The 16,953-nt window shown below is 36.3% G+C and overlaps 2 protein-coding genes across 2 annotated transcripts in view; one reads left to right on the top strand and one right to left on the bottom strand.

Moving 5' to 3' along the window:
* Window positions 1-11,018, bottom strand: part of LOC125877356 (uncharacterized) — a 43,250-nt gene extending 32,232 nt beyond the window's left edge. The window contains exon 1 of the mRNA XM_049558676.1: window positions 10,671-11,018. Coding sequence (XP_049414633.1) covers window positions 10,671-11,018 — 348 coding nt within the window. The remainder of the gene's footprint in view (window positions 1-10,670) is intronic.
* LOC125876682 (WD-40 repeat-containing protein MSI4-like) overlaps window positions 1-16,953 on the top strand; it is a 1,104,907-nt gene that overhangs the window by 770,818 nt on the left and 317,136 nt on the right. The gene's annotated exons all lie outside the window — the stretch shown is intronic.

Below are 16,953 nucleotides of genomic sequence, written 5' to 3'. Positions count from 1 at the left end.
GAAAAAAACTAAAAATTTCTGCTTTTTAAAAAATGCAGAAGTAGAAATAGAAAATTAAATTTTTTAAGACTAAATTATCCCTGACATATATACATATTTATCAATATATCCCTTATTAATTAAGTATCATATCTCATAAGTTTGGTTGATTTTTATTCAATAATTTTATTTTTAGTTTTTATACAAATTTTTTTATTTTAATTATATTTTTTATTTTAAAGAAAAGAGGTATTTAAAAAAATATATATATTACCTTCTATATAAGCCAACAACAAAAAGGACTAACACTGCAGTACTTAATTGTACAATATGTTATGTGAGTTGTACTATTTATATTTTTTCCACATTTACATTTATTTTACCTTATCAATATTTAGGAATCAATTCTTATAGTGTTAGGAGAGCCATAATTATAGAAAAGGGATTTAACTATCATCTTTATTTTCCCAAATTATTTCTTGAATAAGTCTCAACTGTCACAAGTTGTCACGACCCAAGGTACCCCCTAGGCGTAACATGTCGTACAACACTACAAGCCACTTAGCTTGCATAAATACAAGATAATAGAAATAAGAGGTTTAAAAGACAGTTTCAACATATAAAAGTTTTATAGAGAAAAGTGGAAATCTAAAAATCGTCTCAAAGCCATCTAGTACATAAGAATGAATTTGGGCGTAGCCCATACATCATGTCCAAAACTGAAATTAAGGAAAGACTGAAAATAATGAAAATCCATCCTCAAAGCATGAGGACTCACTAGAGCTCGAAAATCTCTTCAACAAACTCTAGCCACGAAACTGGGAACCCTAACTGTCGGACCCTACATTTGGAGAAACGTAGGCAAGAGTATGCGTTAGTTCAAAATATGTACCAAGTATGATAGCCATGCATAAAAACATTTAATTCATGCTAAAGGGGACATTTTTGTAACATGCAATGACCAAGCTAAAACATGAATATAAGGAGTTAGAAAATATAAGTCGTAAAACATGGTCAATGCAAGCTAACATCAATAAAATTGTTCATGAGATACTTATAAAAGTAACCTTAATTTATTATTGTGGAGATTTACCTTTAACCAACATATCAGACCATGTGAGCTATCAACAAGGAATTCGATGTCTACCCCACACCGAAAAGGGTTGTCCTATTTGCCAAGGTAAGACCATGAAATTCTAGCTTATGTGGATCCATTAGCTAATATCTATCTAAGACAATCATCATATGTGGGCACATAGGTATGGGATAAGAGATTGCTTCTTGGACCTCGACCTCTACTAATGGGGGAGCTCCCATCTCAATATCCTCTTGGTGCTAAGCGTAAATCCCACATAATAGTCATTTTCTTAACTTTTTCTATTTATCCATAGAAGGTCACGTCATCTTGACAATCCAAGCTAAGTCATGTATCATCCATGAAAAGGTATCATTCAATAACCAATCCAAGCTAGGTTTCATTAGAATTGCTCCTGAAATCTTTGATTCATAATTTAGTTGAGAAAACCTTTCAACTCTAAGAATCCTTTATGTGAGAATGTCCTTTCAAAAGTCATGCTTTCATACGTATATGAGAAATCCTTTCAGCAACAGAACAATAAATCATTGATATTTCACCCTCAAAACATTTACATTAATTTTATGGAAACATGTTTAATTTCATAAACTCTCCTTTCATAATTCAAAACCCACATCATATGATCATAACTTGGAAAATACGGGGATTGCATGAGATTAACTCAATTCATGCATAAAAGATCATAGATCAATCAATTACATCAATAATTAAGAGAACTCATAACATAGATGAAAAACCCTAACTCAACTGGGGATTTCTACTTTGAAAATTGGAGAAGTTAGAACTCCATGGAGAAAAGGGCTCCATGAATGAAAACCATCATACTTCAATGTCAATTTCTTAAATTCAATGGAGGATTAGGAGACTTGACTTGAACCCTAGGTTGAAACCTTCTTCGTCATGCTTTCTAGAGAGAAATATTTGAGAGGAAGACTTGTTCTTGTTTTGTAAATTTGAGAGAATGATTTTCAATTGGGAAATTTTGGGGTTAAAACACTTATATAGGGGTTTTGGTGAAGGGTAAAATGGCATAGTATAAGGCTAGAATAATTATGAAAAGACCCAAAATCCCCTTAGAAAAATAACTGCCTACCTCATCCACGCCCCAACCTATGGTCCGTTGGTCAAACCACAGACCATCCTGGTTGGTTGTAGTTGAGATCAGAGACTTCCCAACTATGGACCCCCAATGACGGACCCCGCCTACATCCTGTGGGTACATCGACGGACCATGGACAACGGTCGTAGGTCTCACCTTTTGACCTCAAAATCCCTCTAAGTCTGGGACTCACCTACGAACCCTATCTATGGCTCGTGCATTGGACGACGGACCGTCCTGGTGAACCATTAAAAAATACAAAGAATTTGACAATTTAGGAAAAATTTATTAACCAACCACGAACCGCATCTATGGTTTGTGGACCAACCTACGGGCTGTGGATGGCTTCCGTCGTCACAGGCACTAGATTGTTTTGAAAAACTGAATTTTCTCCCTTTTGAATCCGAGGTGTTACATTATCTCCCCCTTGAATCATTCGTCCTTGAATGAGATTTAAGACATCATAAGGAAGGATATACTGAAACCCAACAACCCAACATGAATGCAATCACATAAATGCATATAACATCAACTCCAAGCTAAAGCATGTTCAAAACATCATATCATGAAGTCTATATGCAACTCATACTCAAATGCACATAAACATGTAGAAATCAGTCAAGTTGACTTATTTTCTCAAAACTTAAGATTTCCATGAACGTGCATAAATGAGGAAATCAGGGGAATATCTAAGACACGTGACACCAAAAGAGTAAACCATGAGGAACTCAATACCTCAAGCTAGAGTAGGGGTAGAAGGAAAGATATGAGGATAATGGGACATCATATCGGCCTCGGCCTCCCATGTAGCACCCTCAACTAACTGATTCCTCCACAAAACCTTCACGGAAGCAACTTTCTTGTTTCTCAACCTCTTTACTTATTGGTCTGAAATCTCAACCGGGACTTCCTAATAAGAAAGATTCTCCTTAACTCCCAAATCTTCTAAGGGAACTATTGATGTTGGATCACCAATATATTTCTTCAACATGGAGACATGGAAGACTGGATGCACCGAAGGCAATTCATTAGGCAATTCAAGTTCATAAGAAACCTTACAAATACGCCTCAAAACCTGGTATGGTCCTACATAACGGGGACTAAGCTTCCATTTCTTACCAAAACTGATTACACCCTTCATGGGTGAAACCCAATCATGAACATCAAACTCAAGATCTCTTCTTCTAACATCTCCATATGACTTTTTCTGACTTTGAGCCATTTTCAACCTCTCTTTAATAAGTTGAACTTTCTCTGTAGCATCATGTACTAACTTGAGGACTATCAAAGCAACTTCACCCACTTCAAACCAACCTATAGGAGATTTACACCTCCTACCATATAATGCCTCAAATGGAGCCATACAAATACTTGAGTGATAACTGTTGTTATATGCAAACTCAATCAAAGGTAAGTGATCATCCCAATTACCCTTGAAATTTATCACACAAGCTCTCAACAGATCTTCCAAAGTTTGGATGGTATGCTCCGCTTGTTCATTGGTTTGCGGATGAAATGTCGTACTAAGCTTAACACGAGTACCAAGACCTTTTTGAAAATATTTTTAAAATTGAGAAGTGAATTGGGTACCACGATCGGAGATAATGGATAAAGGCACTCTATGCAAATTTACCATTTCTCTTAAGTACAACATATCATAGTCCTCCGCCGAATAAGAAACCTTGATGGGAATGAAATGAGCCAATTGTATCATTCGATCTATAATAACCCAAATTGTATCATGTTGTCGCCGGGTGCAAGGCAAGCCAATGATGAAGTCCATATTCAAATCTTCCCACTTCCACGTAGGAATGCTAATATCTTGGGACAAACCTCCCGATTTTTTATGCTCAACTTTCACTTGTTGAAAATTAGGAAACTTAGCCATAAATTTCGCAATATTCTTCTTCATCCCATTCCACCAATAAATCTCCTGTAAGTCATGGTACATCTTGGTGGCTCCCAGGTGAATGGAATATCGTGAACTATGGGCTTATGATAAGATTTTTTCTCTCAAGTCATGTACGTTGGGAATACACAAACGACCTTGATATTGAAGCACTCCATCTCTCTCTTGGGAGAAAGACTCTATAGACCTTTTAAGTATCGCTTCCTTCAATTCCACCAAAGTCAGATCAAGGCCTTTTTTAGCTTTCATATCCACCACTAAAGATGATGATGAACCATTGTGAACCATAACACCACCTTTGGTAGAGTCCACTAACCGAACACCCAATCGGGCCAATCTATGAATATCTCGAACTAACTCTTTTTTATTATCATCAATGTGAGCAACACTACCCATCAATTATTGACTAAGAGCATCTGTCACCACATTCGCCTTACCGGGGTGATAGAGAACACTCATGTCATAATCTTTCAATAACTCAAGCCACTTTTTTTGTCGAAGATTTAGATCTTTCTAATTAAACACATACTGCAAACTCTTGTTGTCAATAAATACATCGACATGTACACCATACAAATAGTGTCTCCAAATCTTAAGAGCAAACACAACCGCCGCTAGTTCGAGGTCATGGGTAGGATAATTCTTCTCATAAATTTTAAGTTGCGTTGAGGCATATGCAATAACTTTCCCTTTTTGTATAAGTACACATCCTAGCCCAATTCTCGAGGTATCTCAATAAATCACAAAACCATCAGTCCCTTCTGGTAAAGTCAACACCGGAGCAGAAGTAAGTCTATTCTTCAATTCTTGAAAATTCCTTTCACATGCTTCGGACCATATGAACATAGCCTTATTTTGAGTCAATGTTGTCAATGGAGAGGCTATCGTAGAAAACCCTTAACAAACCTTCTGTAAAACCATCTAAACCCAAGAGACTAATAATATACGAAGGGGATAGAGGTCTAGGACAACTTTTAACCGCATGCGTCTTCTTAGGATCTACCTCAATACCCTTACTTGAAACAATATGACCAATAAAAGCCACATACCTTTGCCAAAACTCTCATTTTCTAAACTTTTCAAAGAGTCATTGGTCCATAAGAAGTTGCAACACGATCCTCAAATGATCAATATGTTCACTCTCACTTCTCGAATAGATCAATATATCATCAATGAACACAAACACAAACATGTCAAGATATTGTCTAAACACCCTATTCATCAGATCTATAAAAGCGATCGGAGCATTAGTCAAGCCAAAAGACATCAGCAAAAATTCAAAATGACCATACCAGGTTCTAATAGCCATTTTTGGAATATCATCTTCTTTCACCCTCAATTGGTGATAACCTGACCGAAGGTCAATCTTAGAGAAGTAACTCGTTCCTTGAAGTTGGTCAAACAAATCACATATCCTTGGAGAGAATACTTATTTATAATGGTAACCTTATTCAACTACCGATAGTCTATACATATATGAAGAGAACCATCCTTAGTTCTATCAAACAAAACTGGAGCACCCCATGGAGAGATACTTGGTCGGATGAAACCCTTATCCAACAAATAGTTCAATTGCACTTTGAATTCCTTAAGTTCTACCGGAGCCATTCGGTAAGGAGGAATATAAATAGGCTACGTATCTGGGAGAAGATTAATATCGAAGTCGATTTCCCTTTTGGGAGGAATATCGGGTAAATCATCTGGAACACTTCCAAAAACTTATTTACAATGGGGACCGACTCAAGAGTAGGGGTCTCAAAATCTATATCCCTCACCCTAACTAGTTGGTAAATGCAACCATTAGAGATCATCTTTCTAGCTTTAAGACAAGAAACTAACTTACCCTTAGGCATAAAATTTCCCTATTTTCCACTCGAAGATGGGTTCATATGGAAACTGAAACTTGACTACACGGGTTCTACAATCAATAGAGGCATAACATGAATGCAGTCAATCCATACCAAGGATAACATCAAAATCTAGCATATCAAGCTCTACAAGGTCAACAAGAGTAACTATATGGGACAAGGAGACAGGACACTTTATATAGACCCTTTTAGCCACAATAGAATCACCGACAAGAGTAGAGACAAAAAAAGGATCTAGCAGCACATTCGAAAGAATATCAAATCTCATAGCCACATATGGCGTCACAAAAGACAAGGTAGCACCAGGATCAAGTAAAGTATAAATATCATGTTGAAAAACTTTCAACATATCGGTAACCACATCGGGAGAACCCTCTTGTTCATAACAAGTCTGAAGTGCATAGAATTGGTTTTGGTTGGGATCATTGGAACCCGAAACACTAGGAGGAGTTTGCTTACCCTCTCTTTCTTTAGCCCCAAGCATCGGGAAATCCCTTATCTTATGACCACTTTTACCACAACCGAAGCAAAGAACTTGCCTTCAAGCTTCTTTCCACACCTAGCACAAGTAGACATAGGCAATGAAGATCCACTACCATTTCCTTCTTAAGGCTTAGGGTTACACACCTTATCCTTGTTGAACTTAAAAGGAGCATTGGAGGAACCTTGACCGGAAACCCTTTGTCGAATCTTAGGACTACCATGCCCATCGAACCTTGACTGTGAGAAATTACCATTATCGGTCTTAGCCCTCTTCACCTTCCTAGATCTTTGCTTAAGTTTTTTTCTCTTCGATTTGTTGAGCATGAACCATTGATATACCATGAGTTTATGGTATTTCTAATACATTTCACTTACAAGTTGTGTGTGTCTAGAGCCTTTTTGTATTGGTTTTTATCGTATTTTGCAAGAAAGATATTCAGGCGCGGAAGTATAGAGACAGCTGAAAGAAATGCAGAAAAAGGGCATTCACAGACGTGATCTACGGACCGTAGGTCCATTGACGGTCCGTAGGTGATGACCGTAGATCAGCAGGCAAGGTATGGAAGACAAATCAGTGAAATCTGACCAAGTGTGGAACCACGGTGGCCATTGAGGGTCCGTAGATTGATCTACGGACCGTACTGATTGATCCGTAGATTGATAATGCGAGGGTTCCAGTACCTGATTGTTGAAGATTCTAAGTGTGTAGCTACGGAGGGTATTGACGGACCATAGATCAATCTACGGTCCGTACTGCAAGTCCGTCGTTTGCTTCAGAGAAGCTGATTTTTGGAAGCTGAAATATTTTCCAAGTCCTGGCTGACGGAAGGGACTTACGGACCGTAGATCCATCGACGGTCCGTAAGTCAGTCTCGTGGAATGAAGACGCGTACCTGAACAAACTTTCCTTAATTTGTTTCCCTTTTAATTTAGGATTTGTTTTCTATAAATAGGGCATGTAAACCTTGTTTTTGGGGGTTAGACATTATTATTCTAGTTTTACTTGTGCCTTGGGAGATTAATTGGAAAACCTATCAATTATTGATTTCCTAAGTTCGTTTTGAAGATTTTGGCTTTGCAATTCAAGTTGAATTTCTGGTTTATTATTTTCTTTACGTAAGTTCATGATTTCTTCATCTAAAACTATTAATTGTGTTGTTGCTAATATGGGTAACTAAATCCACAACTAGGGTTGTGGGAACCATGAGTGATTAACAACGTATGAATAGTAAATAAGCAATTATTGAATAGTGTTTTGCATGCATTGATAATTCTTTCGTTTAGAAGTCTTTTTAACGAGTGCACTCGTTAGAACTCACCTTGTTGCTACTTGCCGGACCAAAGAGGTAATCAACAAGAAAAGAATTATCAACATAGATTTAGTGTGATACTATCTAATAGGCTAGTGTCGATTGGAGCGAAGTAATAACTTAGCCAAACATCGATTATGAAGTCTAATATGAGGTAAAGGTAAGGGTTAGTAAATTATACACACGTAGCCGAACCGAGGTGCGGGGTAAAATTCTATAGATGCCGGACCAAGGATTTATAGATACCTAACTTATCACTTTGCATATAATACACTAGGAAAGGATTGTTGTTACTAGGATTATTGCGTTATGAGCTTGTGGGGAACACGTATACCCTAGTTATTTCTCTCATCTTGATAACAATCAAAATTGAGTTTTGATTACTGATCACTTATTAAATTATTCCTATTTGTTTCACACAAACAAAACCCCTCTTTTAATTACCTGTTTCTGGAAGTAATTTGACTAATTGAATATAATTGTTGGTTAAAATAAAGTCTAAACCATTTTACTCGTGGGATCGACCCCAGCCTACAAGTTGGGTTCTTTACTTGATAACAATCGCTTATACCTCTGTAAGGAGGTGTAATTTGAGTGTATCAAATTTTGGTGCCGCTGCCGGGGATTTTGGCTTTTAGATTTATCTTAACTACATTATTGAACGTTAGTCAAATATTTCCTAATTTTACCTTTTCTCTTTGATTTTGTCTCTCTCAGGTTCTGACTCTAGTGTATGACAAGTACACGGAGCCAGGGTGAACCACTTACTCCTTACGATCCAGAGCTGAACCGCACTTTGCGAAGAATGAACAATCCAAGAGATCCAATTGATCCTATCGGAGGAAATCTAGATGATTTAGTTGAGTTACAACAACATAGGGTAGTTGGTGGGGACAACCAGGTTCCAGCTGAAAATCGATTGGGGCATGCATTAAAGGCGCAAGATCCACTAGGCCCACGACAACATGACAACTATTGGGGCAACATGAATATAGAAGACTCTGATGGGCCTATTGTCTTACCCCCTCTACCTCCAGGGCACACATTTGTGGTGACTAGTAGTTTGATGCAAATGCTTACAACAAGAGGCTTATTCTCAGGATCGTCATCGGAGGATCCACATGCTCACTTAGCCAATCTAAGGGTGGTTTGCAAAAGTTGTGTAGGTAGACCAGACTTGGATCTAGATGTCATTAGATTACGACTATTTTCCCTGTCACTGACAGGCGATGCTGCAGTATGGTTCACTGAGCTTTCTTATAACTCAATATTTACATGGGACCAACTGGCGGAGGTTTTCCAAGTGAAGTACTATCCAGTGTCCAAGAAGCTCAATCATAAGGATAGGGTCAACAATTTTATAGCGTTACCCGGAGAGTCTGTGAGCAGCTCTTGGGACAGATTCACTACATTCGTAAGAGGTGTTCCAAATCACCGTATTGATGATGATTCGCTAAAGGAATATTTCTATCGAGGACATGATGATAACAATAAAGCAGTACTTGACACTATTGTTGGAGGTTCATATGGTAATTGTACATATGCATAGATTACTGAAAAACTGGAGAGGATTTCTCGCAACAATAAGGCATAGAGCACTAGGAGGCCAGATACTGGGAGAAACACATTTGTCGTTCATAATACAACTATCAATTCTGCAGATGATATTCGTGAGGAGATGGCCTAAATGAGGACATAGTTGGGGTTGGTATTGAAGCATGTGAGCAGAGGAGCAGAAAAAGTAAATGTTGTGAACTACTTAACTAGAACTCCACCACCAGTTGAGGAGTGTTACTATGAAGAGGATGCTTATGCTGTGAATGATCAGACGAGGGGTTTCCGACCAAATGCCCAAGGATCCAACACGGAAAATTGGCGCCAAGGTCAAGGGAACCAAGGTCGGAACTATGGAAATTACAACCGAGAGGGTTACTATGTCCGGAATAGGAACTTCAATCGCGACAACAACTACAACAGGAACAACTATGGCAACAGAAACGATCGGGTTGGACTCTATGTTCCCCCTTAAAATCGAGAATCTGGTGCTAGGGAAGCTGGAGGTAATATAGCGCGTATTGAAGACATGATGCCTAATATGAGGTAAAGGTAAGGGTTAGTAAATTATACACACGTAGCCGGACCAAGGTGCGGGGTGAAATTCTCTAGATGTCGGACCAAGGATTTAAAGATACCTAACTTATCACTTTGCATGTAATACACTAGAAAAGGATTGCTGTTACTAGGATTATTGCGTTATAAGCTTGTGGGGAACACATATACCCTACTTATTTCTCTCATCTTGATAACAACCAAAATTGAGTTTTGATTACTGATCACTTATTAAATTCTTACTATTTGTTTCACACAAACAAAACCCCCTTTTTAATTACCTGTTTCTGGAAGTAATTTGACTAATTGAATATAATTGTTGGTTAAACTAAAGTCTAAACCATTTTCCTCGTGGGATCGACCTCAACCTACAAGTTGGGTTCTTTACTTCATAACGATCACTTATACCTCCATAGGGGGGTGTAATTTGAGCGTATCAACCATGAGATGAGAAATATCCATATCATTAATAAGCATATATAGCGGTATTGAATTTCTTGACCACCATTTCGCACACACCCGAAAAAAAACTTTCTCATCTTTGCCCTAGGATCAACAACCATAGTAGGAGCATACCTCGATAGTTGTGTGAACTTCAAAGCATATTCTTTCACACTCATACTTCTTTGGCGAAGGTTGATGAATAAAGAACCTTTGCCTCCCTCATCTCAAGGGGAAAGAACCTACCAAGAAAAGCAACTTTGAACTTTTCCCAATTGAGAGGACTCGCATCTTCCAATCTCTCCTCTTTCCATTGGTTGAACCAAATTTGAGCAACACCCTTATGTTGATAAGCGGCCAACTCCAGCCTTTCCACCGGTGTCACTCCCATGAGCATCAACACCTTGTAAACCTCGTCAATGAATTCTTGAGGATCTTCCTCAACTTCAGAATCATAGAACTCTGGGGGATTCATTCTAGTAAATTCCCTCACTCCGGATGCCATCGTACCCATATTTGGGTTCACGGGGACCATAACCTCCGTATTGGCTTGGACCGTCATGGCTTGGGCAAATACTTGAAAAGCAGCCCTAAACTCCGCATTAGTCACTTGCTCGACCAAAGGATCTACCGGAGCTTGATGAGGAGCTTCTTGTTCCACATTCTCCCTTACATTCTTTCTATCATAAGCTAGCTCTTCGAGTAGCCATATCTTGTAGAGCATCAGATAAGGATTAGGAGAGAGACCTTATAGATTTAGACTCTATCGCTCATGACTTTAGCGTAATGAAAAAAGTGGAGTTTCCTAAACATCTTGTAGTCTCTCATTCATAAGTGTGGCGCACTTCACACTCATGAACAAAACTCTACTCGACATGGCTTATGAGGCTTCCTAGGACCTCTCTAAATCTTGTTCTCTGATACCAAGTTTGTCATGACCGAAGGTACCACTTAGGCATAACATGGCGTACAAGACCCCGAGAGGCCCCATACAAGCCACTTAGCTTTCATAAATAAAAGATAATAGAAATAAGAGGTTTAAAAGACAGTTTCAACATATAAAAGTTTATAGAGAAAAGCGGAAATCTAAACATCCTCTCAAAGCCATCTAATACATAAGAATGAATCTGGGCATAACCCATACATTATGTTCCAAAACTAAAAGTAAGGAAAGACTGAAACAATGAAAATCTCTCCTCAAAACATGAGGACTCACTAAAGCTCGAAAATCTCCTCAATGAATTCTAGCCACAAAACTAGGAACCCTGACTGTCAGATCCTACACCTGGGGAAATGAAGGCAAGAGTATGCGTTAGTACAAAATATGTACCAAGTATGATAATCATCCATAAAACATTTAAATCATGCTAAAAAGGGACATTTTCATAACATGCAATGACCAAGCTAAAATATTAGTAAAAGGAGATAGAAAACATAAGTCGTAAAACATGGTCAATGCAAGCTAACATCAATAAAATCGTTAATGAGATACTTATAAAAGTAACCTTAATTCATTATTGTGGAAGACTTACATTTAACCGACATAAAATACCATGTGAGTTATCAACATGGAATCTGATGTATACCCCACACCGAAAAGGGGTATGCTACTTGCGAAGGTAAGACCATAAACTTCTAGCTTATGTGGATCCACTAGCTAATGTCTATCTAAGACAATCATCCTATGGGGCCACATAGGTATGGGATAAGAGATTGCTTCTAGGAACCCGTCCTCTACTAATAAGAGAGCTCTCATCTCAATATCCTCTTGGTGCTAAGCGTAAATCTCACGAAATAGTCATTTTCTTAACGTGTTCTTATTATCCATGGAAGGGCACGTCATGTTTCAAATCCAAGCTAAGTTATGCATCATCCATGGAAATGTATCATTCAATAGCCAATATAAGCTAGGTTTCATAAGAATAGCTCCTTAAATCTTTGATTCAAAGTTTAGTTGAGAAGACCTTTCAACCGTAAGAATCCTTTATGTGAGAATGTCCTTTCACAAGTCATGCTTTTATGCGAATATGAGAAATCCTTTCAAAAACACAACAATAAAATCATTGATACTTCACCCTCAAAGCATCCTCAAAATATTTACATCAATTTCATGAAAACATGCTTAATTTCATAAACTCTTCTTTCATAATTTAAAACCCACATCATATGATCATAACTTGGAAAACATGGGGATTGCATGGGTTCATGGGGAATCATCATAAATATATGAGATTAACTCAATTCATTCATAAAAGATCATAGATCAATTAATTAAATCAATAATTAAGAGAACCCAACAACATAGATGAAAACCCTTAACTCAATTGGGAATTTCTACTTTGAAAATTGGAGAAGTTGGGAACTCCATGGAGAAAGGGCTCCATGGATCAAAACCATCATACTTCAATGTCAATTTCTTAAATTCAATGGAGGATTAGGAGACTTGACTTGAACCCTAGGTTGAAACCTTCTTCTTCATGCTTTCTAGAGAGAAATATTTGAGAGGAAGACTTGTTCTTCTTTTGTAAATTTGAGAGTGATTTTCAATTGGAAAAGTTTGGGGTTAAAACACTTATATAGGGGTTTTGGTGAAGGGTAAAATGACATAGTATTAGGATAGAATAACAAGGAAAAGACTCAAAAGCCACTTAGAAAAATAAATGCCGACCTCATCCACTCCCCAATGCACGGTATGTTGGTCAGACCACAGACCGTCCTAGTTGATCGTGGTTGAGATTAGAGACTTCCTAAATATGGATCCCCAATGACGGACCCCACCTACGGCTCGTGGGTCTATCAACAGACCGTGGACCACAGTCGTAGGTCTCACCTCTTGACCTCAAAATCCCTCTAAGTCTGGGACTTACATACGAACCCTATCTACGACTCCTGCATTGAACGACGAAACGTCCTAGTGAACCATTGAAAAATACAGAGAATTTGACAATTTAGGAAAAATTAACTACCCAACTACAGACCTCATCTATGGTCCGTGGACCAACCTACAGGCCGTGGATGGCTTCTGTCGTCAGTGACACCAAATTTTTCTGAAAAACTAAATTTTCTCCCTTTTTGAATTTGAGGTGTTACACATATCTAATATTGCTATCAATGACTTAGGTTTAATTAATTGAGGGCTATAACAATAATTTATGTAGAGTGGAAAAATAGGCAATTAATTGAGGGCTATAACAATAATCAAAGGGAGGCTATTTTCCAAAGAAATTGGCTACAATTGCCATTCAAAATTAGGCTATATATAAGTCAACAACAAAAAGGACTAACACTGCATTACTTAATTGTACAATATGTTATGTGAGTTATACTATTTATATTTTATCCACATTTATATGTACTTTACCTTATCAATATTTAGGAATCAATTCTTATAGTGTTAGGAGAACCATATCTATAGAAAAGAGATTTAACTATCATCTTTAGTTCCCCAAATTATTTCTTGAATGATTGTCAACTGTCACATGTCTAATATTGATATCAATGACTTAGGTTTAATTATTTGAGGGCTATAACAATAATCAATGGTGGCTATATATTTTCCAAAGAAATTGGCTACAATTGAAATTCAAAATTAGGCTATATATAAGCCAACAACAAAAAGGACTAACATTGTAGTACTTAATTGTACAATATGTTATGTGAGTTGCACTATTTATATTTTATGCACATTTACCTTTATTTTACCTTATCAATATTTAAGAATCAATTCTTATAGTGTTAGGAGAACCATATTTATAGAAAAGGGATTTAACTATCATCTTTATTTTTCTAAATTATTTTTTGGATGAGTATCAATTTTCATTTTCACATGTCTAATATTGATATAAATGACTTAGATTTAATTAATTGAGAGTTATAACAATAATTTATGTAGAGTGGAAAAAAAGGCAATTAATTGAGGGCTATAACAATAATCAATGGTGGCTATTTTACAAATAAATTGACTACAATTACAATTCAAAATAAGGCAAAAAAAGCAAAACAAAACTAAGAATCCAAGTCTCCAAAAACCAACTAATCCATGCATGCTACAGAGGCAAGCATATGGATTGTGCTTCTTCATCCTAAATTCAAACCATCCAAACCTATCCAATGGTTATAATAAAATATATATATCTTTTGAGGCCAAATGGGTTTATATGACAGTAATTTGAAAATGCGTTAATTTGTTTGGTTGAAATATGTCATGATCAATGATTCTCTGCTATGCCTTTCTCTCCAGGTGGATGACTTTCTAACAATAACACACAATATTTATGTCAGGGACCAAATACAAATGGAGAAAGCAATTTAAAATACAAATGGAGGAAGCAAATTGAAAAAAACTAGAGTGGTATTTAACTGTTCCATCAAAGTCACTTTTTTTTATGAGTTTAGAAGAAAACTTTCCTCCTAAATCCTATCTTATTTTATCTTATTTTATTTTTTCTGAATGGTACAAATGTACCGCTGAAGAAGCACCAACATACATGTACAAAAAATCTACTTGAAAAAATGAAAGCGAGACTACTGTCAACAGTAGCAAGATCAAGAGAAACTTTTTAGGATCTATCATTAATATTCTTACCATTGTTAGTAGTGTAATTCTCAACTATAAATTGTGTGAAATTACAATTTTCGTCTGATGGCAGAGAAAGTTTTTTTTTGTTAATCCTCAAAATTACAATTGTTGATGATTCTTTCCCATGTAGTGATTCTTTATAAAATCAATGTTTTATATCAATTGTTGAAACATTTAGGTGTAGTTATTTTGGTTGACAGACGAACCTAACTATACACCAACTATATATTTTTGTCAACCTAACTATACACCAACTATATCTTTTTTATGGTACTAATGCATTATTAACTTAATGCTAGTACAATATGTAATGACAAAAAATTTAAGGTAAGATATATCTTTTGGTCTATTTTTTTAACAATAAATGTTGCATATTTGAACATGTTTCAAATCAAATTATTGGGCTTAGGCCCCGTGCATCCCTCAAGCATCAATTTCTAGTATATTATATATATATATAAGAGATAAAAACATTATTATATATAATACATCTTCTATTTAAATAATATTTAGTAAATTATTTGTGTTTTTCGTGACCGTGCGAAGCACGGATGAAGTTACTAGTGATAAATTAAAGATATATTTTTTTAAATGGAAGAAACATAATTTTATTGATCAAGATTGTGAGTACAATTTTGTTCCTCCCTTGATTCTTGTCTCGTAATATTTATCCATGATTCGAGGCCTTTAGTGGGATATTTGTAGAGATATTTTAGGGCTTGATTATGTAATCTTTGTAAATAGGAAATTCTTTGATTCTAGTAATCTTTGTAAAATAGGAAGATATTAATTCTTTATATATATTGTAACTTAGTAGTAGTTATATATTCATCTACATGCCTCCTTTGAGAAATAATAGAATACAAAAAAAAGAACTATTATGTTCAAGATTTGAACTTCGTATCAGTGTCATGGACAAATCAGATGCTTCCAACTCTACCCGATTATCATTCAAATTGAAAATTCCTCTTTCAATGCAGGATTATTCTAAATGAAACAAATTATGATATGTGGTCTCAAATCATAGAGATGCATGTTGCTGAAAAAGAAAAAATCTTTGTTCGTGGGAGTACAAAACCACCTACTAAAAAAGATGAAGAATATGAGAAGTGGTACATAGATAATCAAAAGGTTAAGAGGTGGCTTTTGATGTCTATGTCTCCTGAGATTATGAAACGATATATTCGCTTACCTACTGCTCAAGAAATCTACAAAGCTTTGTCAATAGCCTTGTATGATGAAACAGATGAACTACAAGTCTTCACATTGAATCAAAATCTTTTTTGCCGAACAAAATGACAGATCTCTCTCTCTCTCTCTTCCTACTAAGGAGAACTAATTGAAATTTTTTGTGAGTTGGATCATCATGATAAGGTGGTCATGGAAAATGAGAAGGATGTCACTTTATACTATAAGTCTATTCAACGACAAAGGGTGCACATATTTCTTGCTGGTATGGATGGTTAATTTGAAAAGATTCGTGGTGAAATCTTGAGGAAGGATCCTGTTCCAGAATTAGAAGAATGTTGTAATGAATAACGTTTCAAGCACACCTCATCCGATTCTAGGTGTAAACGATTGTTAAGCAATATATAACCCAACAATTGAGTTGGGGTCGAATCCCACAGGGAGCAGTACATGTTCAAATTCAATTAAGAAGTATGAATGTGATTTAACTAGTTATAGGAATAGAAATCATCGAAAATACACAAAACAAATCAAAAGGGGTGACATTAAATGTCAAATGGGTTCTTTTTGGTTTTCAACTATCAACTACTATGTCTTCACAAACAATATGAAATAACAATAAGGAGAGGAATTCTCAGGATGTGATTGATTATAGGCAAATTTTGATATATGGGTGATTTAAACTACTAGTAAATATCTAAATGTCAGTGAGTAGGCTAGACTATAATTTATATGGAGGGATTCCATCTATTTCAAAACTATTACTCGAAGGGGGATTTCTCACACTTCTTGATTTTCCTTCTCTTTTCACCACACTCCCAACTTAGGATTTTGGCCTAAGTTGGCTATTCACACAAACCACACTTCATGAAAGTTATGGGTAAATGGATAA

Source organism: Solanum stenotomum, chromosome 9 (assembly GCF_019186545.1).
Source record: "Solanum stenotomum isolate F172 chromosome 9, ASM1918654v1, whole genome shotgun sequence".
NCBI classification, from domain to species: domain Eukaryota; kingdom Viridiplantae; phylum Streptophyta; class Magnoliopsida; order Solanales; family Solanaceae; genus Solanum; species Solanum stenotomum.
Note: the sequence above shows the minus strand (reverse complement) of the source record. Positions and strands in the feature narration are given on the sequence as shown.